At 39.2% G+C, this 24,949-nt stretch overlaps 1 protein-coding gene and 1 long non-coding RNA gene across 2 annotated transcripts in view; both read right to left on the bottom strand.

The window, feature by feature from the left end:
* The window catches only part of LOC127510393 (scavenger receptor cysteine-rich type 1 protein M130-like), a 149,868-nt gene that overhangs the window by 123,227 nt on the left and 1,692 nt on the right, over window positions 1–24,949 (bottom strand). The window contains exon 3 of the mRNA XM_051889884.1: window positions 24,446–24,760. Within this exon, the coding sequence (XP_051745844.1) occupies window positions 24,446–24,760 (315 nt within the window). The remainder of the gene's footprint in view (window positions 1–24,445; window positions 24,761–24,949) is intronic.
* On the bottom strand, window positions 385–15,297 carry LOC127510420 (uncharacterized). Its single transcript, XR_007929618.1, has 3 exons — window positions 15,236–15,297; window positions 1,205–1,460; window positions 385–448 (listed from the first exon to the last, which is right to left on the bottom strand). It is a non-coding gene; the product is annotated as an uncharacterized LOC127510420 (long non-coding RNA).

Below are 24,949 nucleotides of genomic sequence, written 5' to 3'. Positions count from 1 at the left end.
TTCACCAGCACCAAAGGCTGAATTCCCATCAGCCCTCAGTGCTGCTCCACAACCCAGCTGCCTGCAGACCACCTGAGCATCGCTGATGTCCCACAGATCATCACAGACTGAGCCCCACACAGCGTTATGATACACCTCCAGCCTCCCAGAGCACAAGCCCTCCCCTCCACTCAGTCTGAGAGGAACATGATCTAAAATCAACAGACAAGTAGACATTATTATTGGCCAACAGAGTTCTGTCAGAACAGTGACACCTACAGTAGGGTATGTGTGTGGTGTGAGATTAAATCCTCTTGGTTCCCCCAAACAAAATTACAAGCATTCATCACAAATGGTTGTGAGGATGTTTATGTTCTTCTACATCAAATGAACTTACCTGAACACTGTCTCTGATGTGAAGATGTGGAGCATGACAAATAGCTTCTAGGGGACTCATGACTCTCCTGTTCTGTTCAAGTTAATTCAATATTATATTTAGTGCTGTCAATCGATTAAAAAAAAAAAATAATAATTTTTGTAATTAATTGTGATTAATCACACCTAACATTAAAGTTTTTAATATATATTTTTATATTGTAATAATTTCACATTTCATCTCCAAATTAATGTAGAAACAACATAAAGACAGTATACATTTTAGACATTTGATCTAACAGGTAGAAAATATACAGAAATTGAATAAATTTATCAAACACTTCACATTCTTCACTGCATAAATTATAAATCAAATATAGATTAATCCTTATTAAAGCTATAAAAGTTATTCAGTCAAGAGCAGTTCTTTGATTAACATTAATGACAGACAGCAGCAGGTTTATTAGGCATTTTGTGTTTTTGTCCATTCAAGTATGAAAGAGAACTCAATGTGGCCGGCACGCTGTCTGAAGCGACTTTCTGTGTGTGAGTCGTGTGTGTCACACAGACAGGAGATTCACAGACACTGAGTTCCCTTTTGTCGCACTTGAATGGTTTAAAAGCATCTGCATGAATAAAAGCATGATCATATAATATAATGCTAGCTAAAGGAAGATTGAAAAAAAATGGAGGCTGCAGTAAATATTTTTAAAATTTTAAACTGAAAAAAATTAATCTCATGAGTTAACACCTTAAATATATATATTTAAATATATATATTGTTTATATCCTCAGTAATGTTTATAGATTACTGTTGTATTTTTAGAGAAGGAAAATACATCAGTCTTACCCAAACAGGTGATTTTGGCCACTTCATCTTCACCACAGTCATTCTGTCCCCAGGGTAAAGATGGACACTGCCACAGATTTGAATCATGTGGTCGACATTTCACTTCATCCAGCCAGTTACGAGCTGATTCCAGTCTTGGTATAGAATTGGAAAAAACACCAGATCTTCCACAGTTCAGCTCTTGACAGATCAGACTCACTGTGTCTCTGTCCATCTGGTTCCAGCACACATTACCCCAGGATCCATTGTAGAAAACCTCCACATTCCCTTCACAGCCTTCAGTTAACCTGATCTCTTTAAACTCTAGATGAAAACATGAATGCTATATCAGCACTTATCCAACCCATTCATTTCAACCACTGGATGTTCCATATATACAAATGACTGAAATAACCCAAAAAGATTGAATTAAAAATATTTTAATGTTACTGAATAATGATTTTCACAACTGAGTACTATTAACCTGAGCACACGACTCCTACATCCTCCTTGTGTTGACAGTCATGTTTTCCCCAACCTGGAGAAGAGCAGCTCCACAGGGACGTCTCATTCCCCTCACACTCCACCTCATCCAGCCATATGGGTCCAGAACCAGGACCAAACCAGGCTGGTACCTGCTGGTTACTGAGGGCCACTCCACACTGCAGCTGTCTGCACACCACATGGGCATCTTTAATATCCCAGGAGTCATCACACACTGTCCCCCATGAGCCGCTGTGAAAAACCTCCAGCCTCCCTGCACAGTCTCCCCCAGAACCCACCAGCCTGATGGACCCGCGACCTGATATTCAGAGAAAGAAAAACACATTAGTGATCACTAACAACTGAAGAATCTGCCCAGATGTTGCTCTTCTCACCAAGGCAGGTGATTGACAGCTGTTGTGTGGAGCTGCAGTTGAGAGTTTGTGGAGAGCTGCAGTTCCCCAGATGAGCTTCACTCCCAGAGCACTGGAAGCCCGTCACACACTCATGACTGTGTTCAGGACTGGATGAAGAGGAGCCGGAGAAGTTCAGCACAGAGCCACAGCCCAGCTGTCTGCAGACCACAGAGGATTCAGTGAGACTCCAGGAGTCCAGCAGAACTCTCCTCCAGACCTGATGGATGGAAACTTCCACCTCCCCCTCACACTGTCTCTCTCCAGACAACCGCACCAGACGGTCATGAACAGCCAGAGAGGAATCTGGAGAGAATATCTCATGTTTTACTAAAATAAGAATTGTGTTAGAACACAGTGAAAAAGTGTTCATATATTATAGAGTTTTTCCAGTAGCATAATGCTCTCAGTGTCAAATAAGTTTACCAGAGCAGATGACTCCAACATCTCGTCTATGAGAACGTTCAGCTCGACTCCATGAAGAGATGGAACATTCTGAAAGTTTTGTTTCATTCCCGTCACAATCAAACACATCAACCCAGATTTCACCACTTCCCTCTCCAAACCAGTCTGATCCCACAACAGACACAGCAATCCCACAATTCAGCTGTCTACAGAGGACACTGGCAGCGCTCATATCCCAGCATGCATCACACACTGTTCCCCACTTATTGATGAACCGAAGCTCCACTCTTCCAGAACAAGAGTCTGAACCATTCATCAGTTTGGCCTCTGTGTAACCTGAATGAAGAACATAGAAGTTAAAATAAAGTATAATGCAGCTGAAAGAGAAGACATACTGTATCAAACACAAAGAGACACTGAATATTTATAATTTACCTGAACAGATCAGCCCCACAATGTTGTCACTGGTGCAGCTGTGTTTGTGTGATGATGATATTGAGCAAAATGAAATCTGGGATTCATTTCCTCTACACTGAATCTCTTGTGCCCACATCTGAGTGTCTCCTTTGCCAAAAGCATCTTCTCCCAGCACCTGTACAGGAGCCCCACAGTCCAGCTCTCTACACACAACCTCTGCATCCTGCTGGTCAAAGGCAGCAGCACACACTGAAACCCACGTCTGATTATCAAGTATCTCTAACCACCCAGAGCAGAGGTGAGATCCATTAACGAGTCTGGAAGCTTTATGACCTGTTCATATTACAGGAATGACAGAGCACAGACAAAAACAAATGCTTGACAGTTATATACAATAACCATACAAACATTTACAGTTTTCCAAACAAAATATTCTTTATGTCAACACAAATTCTTGGGCAATCAGTTAAATTACTCACCCGAACAGATGACACCGGCATCATAATTGTGAGTACACGCATGTATGCTCCATCCTCCTGACCCACAGTTCTTCAGTGTAGACTCTGATCCAGCACAAAATGTACCACCCATCCAGATTGGTCCTGATCCTGGTCCATAATGAGCATCACCCAGAGCATCTACAGGTTCTCCACAGTCCAGCTCTCTACACACCACTGCAGCTTCAGTCATATCCCAGCCATGATGACACACTGTTCCCCACTGACCTCTATGAAGAACCTCCACTGTACCAGCACAGCGACTGTGACCACCAACCAGCCTCACATTCTTTTTATCTAAGTGACAGAAAAATACAGACAGAGACTATGCGTGCTTCTCCATACAAGTTCACGTATCAGTATATTGTCTACACAAATTCGGGCACGGGTAAAGCACACTGGCTCACTACACTTTCGGACACTGATTACTCAATTTCTGCTGACATGACTTGGTGCTTCTGTCGTCACCCCTGGTGTTTATTAACAACACACAGGACCAATATCTTTTTTTTTTTTTTATGCTGTTTAAAGTATGTCATGAAATATACGTTGATGGTTGTTATATATATGCAACATTTAAGTCCAATTTTAATTTTATAATACCTATCTGCTGATGTTTATGCTGACATTTCATTTAATAATGGTTTGACTTTTCAAATCTTCTATCGCATGTCATGATAATATTGTATTGATATTGTGTTGGTTCATGCGATTTGTTTTGCGCTTAAGAATTTCCATTAAGGGAACATAGTGAGCATCTGGTTTTTGGAGTGCATTGTGGGATTTCTAGGGAGTGAACATTCCAGTGCACTCAAAGGATTTTGTGATTGAAACAGCCCTTAAAATGGCTGGCTCCCTGGTCAGTGTTCTAGGGAGCTGACTGAGACACACCCTATGGGTAAAAGGTGTGATATTACTATCATATTCTTTTAACTCACCAGCACAGAACAGACTCTGGTAATTATCATGTGAACAGCTGTTTTTGTGTAAGGATGTTGGACAGAGGTGAATCTGAGACTCATTTCCTCTGCACTGAATCTCTTGTTTCCACATCTGAGCGTCTCCTTTGCCAAAAGCATCTTCTTCCAGCACCTGTACAGGAGCCCCACAGTCCAGCTCTCTACACACAACCTCTGCATCCTGCTGGTCAAAGGCAGCAGCACACACTGACATCCATGACTGATCATGAAGAACTTCAATTCTCCCAGAGCAGCTGGAGTTTCCAATAAGCCTGACACCTAAGGAAGCAAGAGATAAGAAACGTTCTAGTTCTGTTTGCTATCTATGTGTAATTTTTGTCATTATTGGTCTCCCACAAAGCACCACTTATTAATGTGAAAGGAGTAAAATAATCAAATTACTCAATCTCATGTCAATCCAAACTCATCTTTCATTCTTTCATGGAACATAAAAAGGGGAATTTTACAGAATATCCTGGTGCTCTTTTCAATATAATGAAAGTAAAATAAGAAATAAATAAATACATTTTGTGCTCCACAGAACAACGTCATATAGGTTTGAAAAGACACAAAGTAAATGATGACTGAGTTTTCATTTGTTGGTGAACTATCTCTTTGAAGCAGGTGGTTTATCAGTGATATAAAAATAGGACAGGATTTGGAGGAGTTTACCTGAGCAGATGACTCCTGCATCTTTTGTATGATCACAGTTATAAAAACCCCAATTTACTGATCCACAGTCCTTCAGTGTAGATTCTGATCCAGAACAGAACTTGCGATTTGTCCAGATTGATCCTGATCCTCGTCCAAAGTGAGCATCACCCACAGCATCTACAGGTTCTCCACAGTCCAGCTCTCTACACACCACTGCAGCATCAGTCATATCCCACCCAAAATCACACACTGTTCCCCACTGACCTCTATGAAGAACCTCCACTCTACCAGCACAGCGACTGTGACCACCAACCAGCCTCACTCTCATAATGTCTATATAAAGAATAAAGAGGGAGTAAAGACATATGGACAAAGGGAAAGAATGAGGGGGAAAGTACCACACAAAGAAAATGAAATTAATGAATATTTAGTGTAGTTTTTGGGAACATTAACATTTTTTTAGTTCATTAAAAAAATGCTCAAACCTGCACACACCAAGCCAACATCATTTTCATATGAACAGGTGTTTTTATGTGATGGTGATGTTGAACAGAGGTGAATCTGAGACTCATTTCCTCTGCACTGAATCTCTCGTGTCCACATCTGAGCGTCTCCTTTGCCAAAAGCATCTTCTCCCAGCACCTGTACAGGAGCCCCACAGTCCAGCTCTCTACACACAACCTCTGCATCCTGCTGGTCAAAGGCAGCAGCACACACTGAAACCCACGTCTGATCATCAAGTATCTCTAACCTCCCAGAGCAGCGAGAACCTCCAACCAGCCTGACCTCTGAAAGAACAACACAGGAAAGATTTGAAAATTTGAAGTTTAAACTTCAATAATGAGTCAGTCATATAATGAGAAATCATATTTTCTTTTATCCTCTGAAATAAAAGATATTTAATGTGAAAACATATTATACATGTCAGCAAAACTTTTTCCAGTCCAAAAAGGCCTTTACAATAAGCTTCAAAAACGGCTCATATAGAAAAAAGCGAATAGTTATAGTTTTCTGTAAAAATCTGCCCACATTTTCATGTCAACAATATCTATGAATGAATCCATTCGGAGCATTACATTAAAATGTATTATTAGAAACAAGCTTCTAAAGTCTATTTTTAACAAGGTCCCTGATTATTACAGCCTAATTTAACAGTTTGTGTGGCCAAAAAGAAGGTAGAAAATGGTAACGAAAAATGAAATTATGACTGCTTTTGGTGTAATTGTTTTGCACATTAAGACAGGATTTTTAGCTTTAGCTTACCTGAACAAATGGCTTGAGCGCTCTTATCAAGACACACATCAGGTTCAGTTGGTTTTAAGAATCCACATTTCTTAAGTGTAGACTCTGAACCAGTACACATTGCATTTTTCATCCAAAACAGTTTTGATTCCAGTCCAAAATGAGCATCACTCAGAGCATCTACAGGTTCTCCACAGTCCAGCTCTCTACACACCACTGCAGCATCAGCCAAATCCCAACCAGCACCACACACTGTTCCCCACTGACCTCTATGAAGAACCTCCACTCTACCAGCACAGTGACTGTGACCACCAACCAACCTCACATTTACTATGTCTGTGAACGTAAGAGAAAAAGCTAGTGTAAATATAAAATGTTATAATAAAATGAAATTAATGTGTTTTGTTGTACTTTAAACTCTTACCAGTACACAGCAAACCAATGCTGTGTTCATGTGAACAGTTGTTTTCAAGTGATGGTGATGTTGGACAGAGGTGAATCTGAGACTCATTTCCTCTGCACTGAATCTCTTGTGTCCACATCTGAGCATCTCCTTTGCCAAAAGCATCTTCTCCCAGCACCTGTACAGGAGCCCCACAGTCCAGCTCTCTACACACAACCTCTGCATCCTGCTGGTCAAAGGCAGCAGCACACACTGAAACCCACCTCTGATCATCAAGTATCTCTAACCTCCCAGAGCAGCGAGAACCTCCAACCAGCCTGACTTCTAAATAAGACAACAGAGATCAACAAAAGCATGACTTATTTATGGGGCTTATGTTTTTGTACATAAAAACCATTTTATTGTTAGCCTTTTAATCAATAAATGATGTAAAAACACACACACACACAAAAAAAAAAAAACTAATATAAATATGAAATCTATTATTGAAGTCAACATTTTAAAATCAACTTCTTTAAAAATTAGAAGCCAATATGGAAGCACAAAAAAACTTACAAAGATATGAATTTGAATATGTAAAATACTTTACCTGAGCAGATGACTCCAGCATCTTCAGTATGATCACATCTATGTTTACCCCATCCACCTGACCCACAGTTCTTCAGTGTTGACTCTGATCCAGCACATATGACAAAACTCATCCAGATTGGTCCTGATCCTGGTCCAAAATGAGCATCACTCAGAGCATCTACAGGTTCTCCACAGTCCAGCTCTCTACACACCACTGCAGCATCAGCCAAATCCCAGTCATCACCACACACTGTTCCCCACTGACCTCTATGAAGAACCTCCACTCTACCAGCACAGCGACTGTGACCACCAACCAACCTCACATTCACACCGTCTAAATATTAAGCAGTAACAATGAGAGACATGAAGGGATGAGAGTTTAATTCATAGCATTACTAAGTGGGACAACTGGCAAAATGGGACACATACGTCTGAATATTTAAAGGAATATTCAGAGTTCAATACAAATTGAGCTCAAACAACATCATAGGTATGTTGATTAATGAAAAAATTAATGCTGACTACACCCTCCTTTTTATTAAATAATTGAGGGTTTAAAGACAGAAATGTGAAGGTTTTAATTTTATAAAAGCACTTAAATCAATTATCCTAAAATGCATGTATTATTTCAGCTGTAAATAGTTATTATAACATTATTACAGGGTTTATACCATTATGTTGTCATGGAAACAAAGTTTTAAAACTGGATATAACTTTGCACAGAAAAGGTTAGTAAGCAAATTTTTCCACACTAAAATCATGTTAACACAGATATTGTTTACGTTTTGTTTCTATATTGAGAGAGCGAGTATTTTTAAGATTACAGACTGGCCCTATTCTCTTCCACTGTAAATGTTTCACTGTAACCCAGTTTTTTTTTTTTTTTTTTAACGGAGGGACCAGTTGAAATTTATTTTTGAAGTAAACAAAATTATGCGACAAATGATGTCGATTGAGCTTAAACTAATGTAGATTAAACCTAATGTATTCCTATTATATATATATATATATTTTTTTGCCTCTATAGTTCTTCTGCAGCTGAGCTCTTGGTGTTGTGTAAGATCTAACATGGTAACCCTAAAAGACCTTTAGGGTTTTTTTTTTTTTTTTTTGTCTTGTTTGTCATGATCACAACTTCATTTTCTTGTGATCGTGACATAACATAATATAGTATTTATGCTGCTGGATTGTGAATAAGTGATTATTTTTTACTTTTTTGAAAAAAAAAAAAATGTTAATGGGAGTCACTCAAGCTAACATGTCTGTCACTAATATCCAAATGAATGTTTATCAAATCAGAACTCCAAATATATGATCAGTTTTACTGCCACCCAGCTCGAGGGACTGAGATGCCTGCATGATTATAGAATGATGTTTGAAACATGACGATTAAATCGTTTGCAACCTGAAAAAAGGTGATCAATGCATGATTATTTATTTATTTATTTATTTTTTAGATAACAGAAGATTGAGACATTTACAACGTTGATATTACTTGAAAAATCAAATTGTGATCACAAGAAAAGACAAAAAAAAAAAAAAAACAATAATAATGAATTGCCTCTTACAGTTTCCTTAAATAACAAATATTTACATTATTATGATAATAAAAATATAATTATGAATAATAATAAGACCATCATGTAAAACTTATTTATAGCTCTTTATAAATTGGAGAGAGAGAGAGAGAGAGAGAGAGAGAGAGAGAGAGAAATTGCCTGTTAAACACAGGAGCACATTCAAAATATTGTAACAATGTGTTTACACAGACATCTAAAAACACACACATTACAGTATAGTTTAATTATAAGTGATTAAATAACAGTCTGACACCTTCATTTCTAAAAATAATAATCTCTTTACCTTCATGTGTACTTACCAGCTGTGATGAGTTTTACAACTGTAGTCAGTAAAATGAGTGTCAGGCATCTCTCCATCTCTCTCTGCTTGATTAATTCAACATCCAGTTCAAGCTTCTCCGCACTGATGATACAGAAGTACAGGCATCCTCTCACACCCCTTAATGAGAGAGAAAGAGGTCCAACACCCTCCAATCACACTCGCTGTTACCTTATTAGACACAACAGAGGAAACCATCAAACAACTTCAGTGACAAATCAGACGAGGCTTTTATGACTTTCTCCATATATATCAAAATTGTCAGTGCTGATGAACTCCTCCTCCACACACATCAAGACACACACACACACACACACACACACACACACACACACACACACACACACACACACACACATACACATATTTGACTTACAGGAGACAGGAAACTCTCCAGTTTATTTACAGCATCAAAGCCCAACACCTGCAGAGACGAGATAAAAGCACTGATAACTAACTGTAAATGTCCTAAACACTGTCTATTGGTGTATATGTATGTAAGCATTATATTAACATTTAATAAACTCAACTCTGTAAAATGAATACTTTTAAAAAAAAAAGCATTTAAACCCTTATTGCACAAATGAGAGGCAGAAAAGACTGTTTCTCCTTAAAACAAATTTTGTGAAATATATATATATATATATATATATATATATATATATATACTAATTTGAAATTTACCTAATTGCACAAAAGTTGTTTCTTTCAGGGGCACACAAAAACCGTAATTGTCAAAGTGAAGATGAGCATGTTGTTCACCTTGTGACCAGCAGAGAGAGCCAGTGAACTACATTTCTGCTAAAGCGCCTGTATTGCACATTCATACTTCAGAGTAGTGGCAGGAATTGTATATTTGAACAATTAAATATAATAAATGAACCTCCACAGATTTTAGTAGAGAATTTTTTTTTTTTTTTTTTTTTGATGGATTCAAAGTTTATTATTATTATATAATAAAATTAACTTTATTATTATATAAAGTTTATTATTATTATTATTATTATTATTATTATTAATTTACAACACTTTATTTGTTTGCATTTTTAAAGGCTGTTTTCTCAAAATGAGTTTTTTCTCCTGAACTGAGCTAGAAATCTCAACTTCAGCACCAAACTTTACAGTTTTATTTATTATCTATATTCTGAGGGTTTTTACAGAGGGGTTTGCTCATATGAAACTTTCCTGATTTTATGCAATAACTTATTAAAAAAAATTCTTTTTTTTTTTTTTCTCTGGCTGTTGACAGTATTGTCTGATTTATAGTGTGATAAAAAGAGAATTCAAAAATCCCTTTTGTAAACTCTTATATAAGGGTTAAAACCTTTAACTCTTATGTCTACAAATCCCATTTCCAGAAAAGTTGGGACATTTTGTGAAATGCAATAGAATCAAGAATCTGTGATTTGTTAATTCTCTTTAACATTTATTTAACTGACAAAAGTACAAAGAAAAGATTTCCAATGTTTTCACTGGCCAAATTAATTGAATTTTGTATATATAAACAACTTTTGATTTTGATGCTGCAGCACACTCTAAAAAAGTGGGGACAGAGGCACGTTCAGGGGCGTAGCCATCATTTCAGAAGTGAGGGGGACAGAAATGTCGGGTTTAATACCAGTTTCAGAGACTGTGGACAGAGCAGTGTTTTGAAATCGGCCATCACTAGATATTGTTAAAAAAAATTTGTTTTTGTTTTTTTTTTGGCGCACAAAAAAATATTCTTGTCACTTTATAATATTAAGGTAGAACCACTGAACTCACATGAACTGATTTAAATATGTTTTTAGTACCTGTATGGATCTTGAGAGAGGAAGCACCATTGCTGTCTATGCAGGCCTCGCTGAGCCATCGGATTTAATCAAAAATATCTTAATTTGTGTTCCGAAGATGAATGAAGGTCTTATGGGTGTAAAACAACATGAGGGTGAGTAATTAATGACAGAATTTTCATTTTTGGGTGAACTAACCCTTTAACTTTTAAGAGTTAATAGAGGAAAACAGCTTCAGTGACACATCAGACAAAAGCATTTTTTGAAAAAGTGCTGACAAAGTCACCCAGCAGTCATGAGAGTGAATATGGGAAACACAAAGTGTGACACCTGTCTGACAATCTGTGAATAACACCAAAAAAAAAAAAAAAAAACAAAACAAAACACACATTTCCATGCACATAGTCAGTCTAATTTTAACTCTTTAATAGAAAACATGGACATCAATTCAACTATGAAATTAGAAGCAAATCTAAAACAAATACATGAAACAAACAGGGGCTCTTCTTTAAAAAGCTCTGTTATAAACATTGAAGGTTTCAGCTCAGAGTGCAGACAGTCAGAAACTCCTTCTGCAGAACATAAAGTGAACATGCTTTTCTGATAATTTCTCACAGCTGCTGTTCGTAAACTTATGTCCCAAAGTAAATTCCAACAATTTTTAGTAAAATATAAAAGTCCACCAGCAGTGGGTCTACATTTAAAAGGAATTATATTTTTATAAGTTGAAGGTGCTGTGAAATGTTAAAGACTGTGGTGGCGGCTTAAAGGTAAAGAACTAAATTGTTAAATTTATTTATTTATTTTTTGTTCTCTAAAATTTCTAAGGTGCCATGATAGAAATGTAGCAAAAAAAAAAAAAAAAAAAAAAAGATCTGCATAAACATCTGGAAAAAATTTCAAACATTTTTAAAGCAATGCATTTTTCTTCTCAGAAATTGTAGCTGAATTAGAAGATTTCAATACAAAGTGCACATTTTACCTGGACTGCAGGTAAAACATACAGTATATAGGATGATCTTAAACACTTTTCAGACCACTTAAACACTTTGATTTGAGGCGGTGTGTGTGGTTTGAGTTATACAGCCCTTCCATGTGTTCCTGGATCTTCCTCCACATCATCATAGTCTGTTATTAGAAAACAAGTTCATTCATGTATCAACATGCTTTAAAAAGTATTATAATGAACACAATGTTTTCAGTCCATTTAAATGATCTATTTTGACAACAGAAGCTGATAGAACAAGATAAATTGATAATATAAAGCTATTAAATAAGAAAAATATAATATTTAGAAAAATAAGGGGGAAAAAAATGTTCTAATGTAGAAGTGTATAAAGTGAAACCCACACCTTTTTTATCATTGGAGAACTGCCGTACAATGACGACATCATCATAGTTTTCTGCTAAGTCATCTACAACAAAATAATGAAAAATTATATGTATCCATTAATGGACAAAATTTTGGATTTTGAAAATGCACATATGTATAATTAAAATGCATATAAATATATATAGTGTGTTAAAACCTGTCGAAGTAATTAAAAGAAATAAACCTGTAGCATGATGTCTCCGTTCAGCATTGATTACATCATCATAATTCTCTGGTGTGTTTTGTTGCTCCACTAAATTATTTAAAAGGAAAAGGGAATAAACAGAAACTAATTTACAGGCCAAATAGGTAATTAAATTAAGTGAATTTCTGTGATCAGTTAACAAACTCACTGACCTGTTGGTACTTCAGTGGTGGTGACATCATCATAGTAGTCAGTCTTCATTCCTACTGCAGAATTTGCTTTGAAAAAGAAAATACATACATATTATTATTATTATTATTATTATTATTATTATTAATAATAATAAAACCTCATCTGAATTATGTGCTGAATGATTTTTTTTTTTTTATAATTTATACTCTAAGATAACTTAAGTGAATGTTTTTAATTATTTAACACACATACTTTTCTGTATGTAGTTTGTAACATAATTCTATTTCAGTCCTCTAACCTGAAAGAAGCTCATCAGCATCTTCATACCCAGAATGCTGTTCGGTAGAAAGGACACTTCCTATTATGGAGTAGAACCATCAGACATGTTCACAATCACAAATCAGCCAAAATCCCCATATCATTTGGATCATATAGCACTAACCCTATATCATTTACTACAAGTGACACAAACAAGGTACAAATGGACCTATGTGATTTACTCCACTCACCCTCTGAATAAACTGATTACCCTGTTGATCTCCACAAATCAGACACTATTACACTTACCTCTATGAGTGAAGAGACTGTGTCTGTTAGTGGGTCTGTGATGAATCTCCTCATAAACGCCCTCAGTCGTGCTCCTGTGTCTCCTCTTAGAGAGAGCTGTGAGTGTAGAGAGACAAACCTGCTGTCAGTTCACAACACATGACTGATCACACACTGAATAAGACACAATATGACAGTCTCTGGATCTCTCCTACCTCTCCTCATCACTCTGTTCTGCTGAATCAGTATAAGCAGTGGCACTAAGAGCAGTAAGAGCACAACTCCCAGTACAATCACAAGCACAGAGAGAGACGCTGCTGGAGGAGTTTGTGGAGGAGAGACTGATGTTGAGCTCACTGTCTGAGAAACTGGAGGAGAAGATGATGTTGTTGTGGCAGGAGTAGACACTGACAAATCTGACAAAACCGACACAAACACATTCAATATCATGCAAATACACAAATATTATTTATTCTACAATTATCTACAATTTATTTTTTGTTACCTGCACAGGTGAGTCCAGCGTGCTCTTTGTGGGAGCAGTCAGTGTGGTTCTTCAGGGAGAGAGGACAGTCCCACAGGTGAATCTCATTCCCTCTGCACTCGACTCTGTTCAGCCACACAACACCTTCACCAGCACCAAAGGCTGAATTCCCATCAGCCCTCAGTGCTGCTCCACAACCCAGCTGCCTGCAGACCACCTGAGCATCGCTGATGTCCCACAGATCATCACAGACTGAGCCCCACACAGCGTTATGATACACCTCCAGTCTCCCAGAGCACCGGCCCTCCCCTCCACTCAGTCTGAGAGGAACATGCTCTAAAATCCAAGTATTATTATTGGCCAACAGATATCTGTCAGAACAGCAACACCTACAGTGGTGTGTGACATTAAATCTTAGTTCTCCAGAACAAAATTACATGCATACATGACAAATGGCTGTTATGATTTTTATGTTCATCTACATCAAATGAACTTACCTGAACACTGTCTCTGATGTGGAGATGTGGAGCATGACAAATAGCTTCTAGGGGACTCATGACTCTCCTGTTCTGTAATCACAAATTAATTCAATATTATATTTAGTGCTGTCAATTGATTTAAAAAACAAAACCAAACTCTTTTTGTAATTAATCGCACCTAACATTAAAGTTTTTGATATATTTTTATATTGTAATAATTTTACATTTCATCTCCAAATTAATGTAGAAACAACATAGTATATTTTAAACATTTGATCTAACAGGTAGAAAATATACAGAAATTAAAGTTCTATCAAAAACTTCACATTCTTCATTGAATAAATTATAAATTAAATATAGATTAATCCTTATTAAAGCTATAAAAGTTATTCAGTCAAGAGCATTTCTTCGATTAACATTAATGACAGACAGCAGCAGGTTTATCAGGCATTTTGGCATAAGTTTGTGTTTTTATCCATTCAAGTGCAAAAGAGGACTCAATGTGAATGGCATTTTTCAGTAGATTTCTGTCTTGTGAGTCATGTGTGTGTCATACAGACAGGAGATTCACAGACAGCATGCCAGTACTGCACTGAGTTCTCTTTTGTCACGCTTGAATAGTTTAAAAGCATTTGCATGAGTAAGTGTGTGATCATATAATGTAGTGCTAGCTAATAGATGATGGTAAAAAAATTTATGCTGCGTTAAATATTTTTAACATGTTAAACTAAAAAAAATGAATTGCATGAGATAACGTGTTACATTTAACAGCCCTAATTAATAATATATATATTTTGTTTATATACTCAGTAATGTTAACAGATTACTGTTGTATTTTTAGAGATGGAAAATACATCAGTCTTACCCAAACAGGTGAGTTTGGCCACTTCATATTCACCACAGTCATTCTGTCCCCAGGGTAAAGATGGACACTGCCACAGATTTGAATCATGTGGTCGACATTTCACTTCATCCAGCCAGTTACGAGCTGATTTCACTCTTGGAATAGAACTGGAAAAAGCTCCAGATCTTCCACAGTTCAGCTCTTGACAGATCAGACTCACTGTGTCTGTTCCATCTGGTTCCAGCACACATTACCCCAGGATCCATTGTAGAAAACCTCCACATTCCCTTCACAGCCCTCAGTTAACCTGATCTCTTTAAACTCTAGATGAAAACATGGAAGCTATATCAGCTCTCATCCAACCCCATTCATTTCAACCATGTTACATATACAAATGACTGAAATAACCCAAAAAGATTAAATTAAAAAATATTTTTAAAATATAAAATTTAGATTTAAAATTTTACTAAATAACATTTTTTCACAACTGATTACTATTTACTAGGGGTGTGACGAGACAAGACACAAGATTGAGTTCACGAGAACGAGATGAGATTTTTACACATTTAAAAAAAAAAAAAATCTCAATGACGAAATATGTGACTAGAAAAATAGTCTGCAGGTGCATTTGAAATGTTTTAACTAATCATCTTGTAATGAATGTCATTTCAGTTCTACTTTCTGAGTATGAATTATCATATGCAGTAAAAGACAACAATACTCAAGCACTGTAAAAGTTTGCCACAACCTCAACTGACTGGCTTCTCTCCTCTATGATTTCATGTGAGTCTCTTCAGACCTTAGAACAGTACTATGGTAACTTGAGATCAAACAACCACACAGAGAGGAGAATGCAGGATTGTGGGTTTACTAATAACTGCTCTTATTACAAATGGGGTGATAGACAAGAGGAAGGTTGTCTTCACAGATGCCTCCAAGATGGGTTGGAGAGCTCTGTGCGAAAGCCGTCCGACCTTTGGTGCTTGGAACGGCCTGGAAAGCGAGCTACATATCAACCGTCTGGAAATAATGGCAGTATATCGAGCTCTACAGGCCTTCCTTCCTCTTCTGGTGGGACACCACGCCTTAGTCAGGTCAGACAGTGGTGTCCTTCATAAATCACCAGGGTGGGCTCTCTTCAAAGCTCCTCTTCACTTTAGCGAAAACCATCCTAGAGTGAGCCCAGTGCAACCTGCTCTCGTTGAGGGCAGCACATATACAGGGCGTACTGAACACAGGGGTGGACACGTTGTCCCGGAGCAACCTTCCCTCAGAGGAATGGTTACTCTACCCCTGCAGAGTTCAGAAAATTTGGGATGTCTTCAGGAGGGCAGAGGTCGACCTCTTCGCCTCAGAAGACAATCATCACTGCCCAATACATTTCTCGAAAGCCAGGGACGTACTGGCCAAGCCTCCTCCTTTATGCTTTTCCCCCGATCGCGCTGATTCCCCAAGTAATCAGACGAATCCGGTAGGTTGCGCACAAAGTCCTCCTGGTGGATCCTCTGTGGAGGACCCAACCATGGTTCTCGGAGCTATCTTGGCTATCTCCCATGGAGCCATGGCCAATTCCTCTGAGACGGGACCTCCTCTCTCAAGCGAGAGGGACGATATGGCACCCCAGACCCGAGCTGTGGGACCTTCATGTGTGGTTTCTCAATGAGATCCTGCAAGCATCCCAGAGAATGTCTTAAACACTATCTCACAAGCTAGAGCTCTGTCTACAAGATGTCTCTACTCTCTTAAATGGGCCATCTTTGCCACCTGGTGTACAGCCCGGGGCGACGACCCATTGCCTTGTGACATATCCCAGATATTGTCCTTCCTTCAAGACTTAATGGATAGAGGCCGTACTTCCTCTACCCTTAAGGTCTATGTCACAGCTATAGCAGCCTCTCATGCTCCTATAGCAGGGCAGTCGATAGGGAGAAACAACCTTGTTGTTCGCTTCCTGAAGGGATCCAGGAGGTTGAATCCCCCTCGTCCCCTCACGGTTCCTACCTGGGACCTTTCTGTGGTTCTTAGAAGTCTTAAAGGTCCTCCCTTTGAACCAATCCAGACTGCCGACTTACGGCCATTGTCACTGAAAACTGCCCTACTGCTAGCTTTAGCATCGGTTAAGCGTGTGGGAGATTTACAGGTGCTCTCTGTGAGCCCCTCGTGTCTTGAATTCGGGCCTAACGACTCCAAAGTCATCCTGAAACCAAGACCAAGAAACCATGGATATGTCCCGAAAGTCTTATTTACCCCCTTTAGGGTGCAGATGGTCGTTCTCTCTGCTCTTCCTCCTACTCAGGATGAACAGGAGTTGAACCTACTTTGTCCTGTCAGGACCCTGAGGACTTACATTGAACGTTACTCCTCTTTTTGTCAGGCGGAACAGCTTTTTGTCTGCTTTGGTGGCCGCACAAACGGTCTTCCGGTCACGAAGCCCAGGCTTTCCAGATGGATAGTCGACGCTATAGCACTCGCATACTCCTCCTTAGGCCTTCAATGCCCTTTGGGTGTAAGAGTGCATTCCATGAGAGGTATGGCCTCCTCATGGGCATGGTCCTGTGGCGTTTCCATCACTGACATCTGTGCGGCGGCCGGCTGGGCCTCACCCTCCACATTTGTCAGGTTTTATAATCTAGATGTCCCTGCGCTTCAGACGCAGGTCCTTTCTGCATGAGCTTCCCTGCTGTGTCCAGCTTATGGTTTTACATTACGACCCCAACCACGTCTGGGTGTAACTATGTTCTGTGCCCTCTATATGCACCCTAGGCCCCACTGGTGCCCTAGTTTATGGGCTTGGGAGGATGACTACAGTGTTTCAGTCCCTGTTGTCTGGGCCATCCTGCCTTATGGGTATCTGTCGCGAGCCCTTTTTTCAAGTGCTCTGCCCTGATGCTCGGTCATCCCCCTGCGTAGCATGGCGTGATTGTACTGTCCCCATATGCATCTTGTCTTATGAATAAGACGAACGACGCAGTACTTGCGTAGTATCGCAAGGCAATGTACTCGGATACTAACGTAACCTTGGTTCCCTTAGATAGGGAACGAGCACTGCGTACTTTGCCGCACTACTCGCGAGACACCTCATGTGGTCGCTTTAGTCGAATTAAATCGATTTGCCATGTTGAGACGGCCGCTTATATAGCCCGATACTCGCCCCTTTTGGTGGGGTCGAGCGACTCTGCGCTGTCATTGGTTCGTTTACTTTGACTCCATGAACGAATGGCCATGCAGTTAACACTGCGTGATTGTATAAAGGCTTCAGAATCTGAGAAAAAATTAGTTTTCCCCATATGCGTCTTTGCTTATGAATAATAAGATGAACAACGCGGTACTCGTTCCGTATCTAAGGGAACGAGGTTACGTTAGTAACCGAGTACGTTCCTGCTGAACTATGTACGACTCTGCTGCTCGTGTTGAGTGAGCTGAATGGGATTAAAACGACCTTTATCCAACTGAATTCAATGGTTTTTATTTCTATAAAAATCAAAACGACAGTGGAGGTGTAACGTAAATGTAGCGGTGTCATATTCTATCCTAATTTAAACCTCATACTCCGACATGGCAATATCACGAGACAGCTTTTCACCACAAAGAAATCTTGTCAAATTTTAATCTCGTGAGATCTCGCAGCAAGAGATCTCGTCACACCCTACTATTTACCTGAGCACACAACTCCTACATCCTCCTTGTGTTGACAGTCATGTTTTCCCCAGTCTGAAGAAGAGCAGTTCCACAGGGACGTCTCATTCCCTTCACACTCCACCTCATCCAACCATATGGGTCCAGAACCAGGACCAAACCAGACTGGTACCTGCTGGTTACTGAGGGCCACTCCACACTGCAGCTGTCTGCACACCACATGGGCATCTTTAATATCCCAGGAGTCATCACACACTGTCCCCCATGAGCCGCTGTGAAAAACCTCCAGTCTTCCTGCACAGTCTCCCCCAGAACCCACCAGCCTGATGGACCCGCGACCTGATATTCAGAGAGAGAAAAACACATTATTGATCACTAACAACTGAAGAATCTGCCCAGATGTTGCTCTTCTCACCAAGGCAGGTGACTGACAACTGTTGTGTGGAGCTGCAGTTGAGAGTTTGTGGAGAGCTGCAGTTCCCCAGATGAGCTTCACTCCCAGAGCACTGGAAGCCCGTCACACACTCATGACTGTGTTCAGGACTGGATGAAGAGGAGCCAGAGAAGTTCAGCACAGAGCCACAGCCCAGCTGTCTGCAGACCACAGAGGATTCAGTGAGACTCCAGGAGTCCAGCAGAACTCTCCTCCAGACCTGATGGATGGAAACTTCCACCTCCCCCTCACACTGTCTCTCTCCAGACAACCGCACCAGACCATCATGTACAGCAAAAGAGGAACCTTAAGAGAAGATCTTATGTTTTACTAAAATAAGTATTGTGTTAGATCATAGTGATATAGTGTTTATATATTAAAGAGAGTTTTTTCCAGTAGCATAATGCTCTCAGTGTCAAATAAGTTTACCAGAGCAGATGACTCCAACATCACGACTATGAGAACATTCAGCTCGACTCCATGAAGAGATGGAACATTCTGAGAATTTTGTTTCATTCCCCTCACAATCAAACACATCAGCCCAGATTTCACCACTTCCCTCTCCAAACCAGTCTGATCCCACAACAGACACAGCAATCCCACAATTCAGCTGTCTACAGAGGACACTGGCAGCTTTCATATCCCAACATGCATCACACACTGTGCCCCACTCGTTGATGAACCGAAGCTCCACTCTTCCAGAACAAGAGTCTGAACCGTTCATCAGTTTGGCCTCTGTGTAACCTGAATAAAGAAGTTAAAATAACGTATGCAGCTGACAGAGAAGACATACTGTATCAAATGAAGAGACACTGAAAATGTATAATGTACCAGAACAGATAAGTCCCACATTATTTTCACTGGTGCAGCTGTGTTTGTGTGATGATGATATTGAGCAAAATGAAATCTGAGACTCATCTCCTCTGCACTGAATCTCTTGTGTCCACATCTGAGTGTCTCCTTTGCCAAAAGCATCTTCTCCCAGCACCTGTACAGGAGCCCCACAGTCCAGCTCTCTACACACAACCTCTGCATCCTGCTGGTCAAAGGCAGCAGCACACACTGAAACCCACGACTGATCATCAAGTATCTCTAACCTCCCAGAGCAGAGGTGAGATCCATTAACGAGTCTGGAAGCTTTATGACCTGTTCATATTACAGGAATGACAGAGCACAGTAGACAAAAACAAATGCTTGATATTTACAATATACATACAATAACCATACAAACATTTACAGTTTTGCAAACAAAATATTCTTTATGTCAAAACAAATTCTTGGGCAATCAGTTAAATTACTCACCCGAACAGATGACACCGGCATCATAATTGTGAGTACACGCATGTATGCTCCATCCCACTGCCCCACAGTTCTTCAGTGTAGACTCTGATCCAGCACAAAATGTACCACCCATCCAGATTGGTCCTGATCCTGGTCCAAAATGAGCATCACCCAGAGCATCTACAGGTTCTCCACAGTCCAGCTCTCTACACACCACTGCAGCATCAGGCATGTCCCAGCCATAATGACACACAGTTCCCCACTGACCTCTATGAAGAATCTCCACTCTACCAGCACAGCGACTGTGACCACCAACCAACCTCACATTCTTTTTATCTAAGTGACAGAAAAATACAGATAGAGACTATGCGTGCTTCTCCATACTAGTTCACGTATCAGTATAATGTGTACACAAATTTAGGCACTGGTAAAGCACATTGGCTCACTACACTTTCGGACACTGATCACTCAATTTCTGGTGACATGACTTGGTGTTTGTGTTGTCACCCCTGGTGTTTATTAACAACACACAGGACCAATATCTTTCTTTTTTTTAATGCTGTCTTAAGTATGTCATGAAATACACTTTGATGGTTGTTATATATATGCAACATTTTAGCCAAATTTGAATTTTATAATACCTATCTGCTGATGTTTATGCTGACATTTCATTAAATAATGGTTTGACTTTTCAAATCTTCTATCGCATGTCATGATAATATTGTGTTAATATTGTGTTGGATCATGTGATTTGTTTTGTACTTAAGAATTTCCATTAAGGGAACATAGTGAGCATCTGGTTTTTGGAGTGCATTGTGGGATTTCTAGGGAGTGAACATTCCAGTGCACTCAAAGGATTTTGTGATTGAAACAGCCCTTAAAAAGGCTGGCTTCCTGGTCAGTGTTCTGACTACTGAACTAGGGAGCTGACTGAGACGCATCCTATGAGTAAAAGGTATATTACTATCATATTATTTTAACTCACCAGCACAGAACAGCCTCTGGTAATAATTATCATGTGAACAGCTGTTTGTGTGTAAGGATGTTGGACAGAATTGAATCTGAGACTCATTTCCTCTGCACTGAATCTCTTGTGTCCACATCTGAGCGTCTCCTTTTCCAAAAGCATCTTCTCCCAGCACCTGTACAGGAGCCCCACAGTCCAGCTCTCTACACACAACCTCTGCATCCTGCTGGTCAAAGGCTGCAGCACATACTGAATTCCAGGTCTGATTATCAAGAACTTCAATTCTCCCAGAGCAGCTGGAGTTTCCAATAAGCCTGACGCCTGAAGTAGCAAGAGGTAAGAAATGTTCCAGTTCTGTTTGCTATCTATGTGTAATTTTTTGTCATTATTGGTCTCCCAAAAAGCACCATTTATTAATGTGAAAGGAGTAAAATCATCAAATTACTTAATCTCATGTCAGTCCAAACTCATCTTTCATTCTTTCATGGAACATAAAAAGGGGAATTTTACAGAATATCCTGGTGCTCTTTTCAATATAATGAAAGTAAAATAAGAAATAAATAAATACATTTTGTGCTCCACAGAACAATGTCATGTAGGTTTAAAAAGACACAAAGTAAATGATGCCTAAGTTTTCATTTTTTGATGAACTATCTCTTTGAAGCAGGTGGTTTATCAGTGATATAAAGGACAGGGCTTGGAGCAGATTACCTGAGCAGATGACTCCTGCATCTTTTGTATGATCATAGGTATATAAACCCCAATTTACTGTTCCACAGTTCTTCAGTGTAGATTCTGATCCAGAACAGAACTTGCGATTTGTCCAGATTGATCCTGATCCTCGTCCAAAGTGAGCACCTCCCACAGCATCTACAGGTTCTCCACAGTCCAGCTCTCTACACACCACTGCAGCATCAGCCATATCCCAGAAATAATCACACACTGTTCCCCACTGACCTCTATGAAGAACCTCCACTCTACCAGCACAGCGACTGTGACCACCAACCAACCTTACTCTCATAATGTCTATAAAATTAATGAAGAGGGATTAAAGACATAAAGATAAGGATAAAGGATAAAGAGAAAGAATGAGGGGAAACAAGTATCACACAAAGAGAATGAAATTAATGAATATTTAGTGTAGCTTTTGGGAACATTAACATTTGATTTCTATGGAGCCCCGCACATGACATGCAAGAAAAAAATTAAATCGTGCGCACGATTTACTAAAATGTGTGCACGATTTACTATTTCGTTCCCTCGATTTATAAATAATGCGCATCATTTATAAATCGAGGGAACGAAATAGTAAATTGTGCGCACGATTTAGCCTACTATTTTTTCCTGCATGTCATGCCCGGGGCTCCGTAGATTTCAGTTTATTCAAAAAAAAAAAAAAAAAAAAAATGCTCAAACCTGCACACACCAAGCCAACATCATTTTCATATGAACAGGTGTTTTTATGAGATGGTGATGTTGGGCAGAGGTGAATCTGAGACTCATTTCCTCTACACTGAATCTCTTGTGTCCACATCTGGGTGTCTCTTTTGCCAAAATCATCTTCTCCCAGCACCTGTACAGGAGCCCCACAGTCCAGCTCTCTACACACAACCTCTGCATCCTGCTGGTCAAAGGCAGCAGCACACACTGAAACCCACGTCTGATTATCAAGTATCTCTAACCTCCCAGAGCAGCGAGAACCTCCAACCAGCCTGACTTCTGAAAGAACAACACAGGAAAGAACAAAATTTTAAGTTTAAACTTCAATAATGAGTCACTCATATAATCAATATATCAGTCATATAATGATAAATCATATTTTCCTTTATCTTCTGAAATAAAAGATATTTACTATGAAAACATATTATACATGTCAACAAAACTTTTTCCAGTCCCAAAAGGCCTTGAAAGTAAGCTACAAAAATGGCTCATATATATATAAAAAAGCAAATAGTTATAGTTTCTGTTAAAATCTACCCACATTTTCATGACAACAATATCTATGAATGAATCCATTCAGGGAATTACATTAAAATGTAGAGTCAGAAACAACCTTCTAAAGTTTATTTTTAACAAGGTCCATGATTATTACAGCCTAATTTAACAGTTTTTATGGCCAAAAAGAAGGTGAAAATGGTAACGAAAAATTAAATTGTGACTGCTTTTGGTGTAATTGTTTTGTACATTAAGAAAGGGTTTTTAGCTTTAGCTTACCTGAACAAATGACTTGAGCTCTCTTATCAAGACACACATCAGTTTCAGTTGGTTTTAAGAATCCACATTTCTTAAGTGTAGACTCTGAACCAGTACACATTGCATTTTTCATCCAAAACAGTTCTGATCCTGGTCCAAAATGAACATCACTCAGAGCATCTACAGGTTCTCCACAGTCCAGCTCTCTACACACCACTGCAGCATCAGCCAAGTCCCAGCCAACATCACACACTGTTCCCCACTGACCTCTATGAAGAACCTCCACTCTACCAGCACAGCGACTGTGACCACCAACCAACCTCACATTTACTATGTCTGTGAATGTAATAGAAAAAGCTAGTGTAAATTTAAAATGTTATAATAAAATGAAATTAATGTGTTTTGTTGTACTTTAAACTCTTACCACTACATAGCAAACCAATGCTGTGTTCATGTGAACAGTTGTTTTCAAGTGATGATGTTGGACAGAGGTGAATCTGAGACTCATTTCCTCTGCACTGAATCTCTTGTGTCCACATCTGAGCGTCTCCTTTTCCAAAAGCATCTTCTCCCAGCACCTGTACAGGAGCCCCACAGTCCAGCTCTCTACACACAACCTCTGCATCCTGCTGGTCAAAGGCAGCAGCACACACTGAAACCCACATCTGATCATCAAGTATCTCTAACCTCCCAGAGCAGCGAGAACCTCCAACCAGCCTGACTTCTAAATAAAACAACACAGATCAACAAAAGCATGACTTATGGGGCTTCAAGATAATGATTTGTATATAAAAACTATTTCATTGTAAGTCTTTTAATCAATAAATGATGTAAAAACACACAAAAAACTAATATAAATATGAAATTTATTATTGAAGTCAACATTTTAAAATCAACTTCTTTAAAAATTAGAAGCCAATATGGAAGCACAAAAAATCTTATAAAGATATGAATTTGAATATGTAAAATACTTTACCTGAGCAGATGACTCCAGCATCTTTAGTATGATTACAGTTGCTTATACCCAATCCTGATGACCCACAGTTCTTCAGTGTTGACTCTGATCCAGTACACATGACATAACTCATCCAGATTGGTCCTGATCCTGGTCCAAAATGAGCATCACTCAGAGCATCTACAGGTTCTCCACAGTCCAGCTCTCTACACACCACTGCAGCAGCAGCCAAATCCCAGTCATCACCACACACTGTTCCCCACTGACCTCTATGAAGAACCTCCACTCTACCAGCACAGCGACTGTGACCACCAACCAACCTCACATTCACACCGTCTAAATATTAAGCAGTAACAATGAGAGAGATGAAGGGATGAGAGTTTAATTCATAGCATTACTAAGTGGGACAACTGGTAAAATGGGACATATACGTCTGAATATTTAAAGGAATATTCAGAGTTCAATACAAGTTGAGCTCAATCAACATCATAGGTATGTTAAACAAACAACAACAACAACAACAAA

The sequence above is a fragment of the Ctenopharyngodon idella genome, chromosome 4 (genome assembly GCF_019924925.1).
Source record: "Ctenopharyngodon idella isolate HZGC_01 chromosome 4, HZGC01, whole genome shotgun sequence".
NCBI lineage: Eukaryota > Metazoa > Chordata > Actinopteri > Cypriniformes > Xenocyprididae > Ctenopharyngodon > Ctenopharyngodon idella.
The sequence above is the reverse complement of the archived record's forward strand: the minus strand, read 5'-3'. Positions and strand labels throughout refer to the sequence as shown.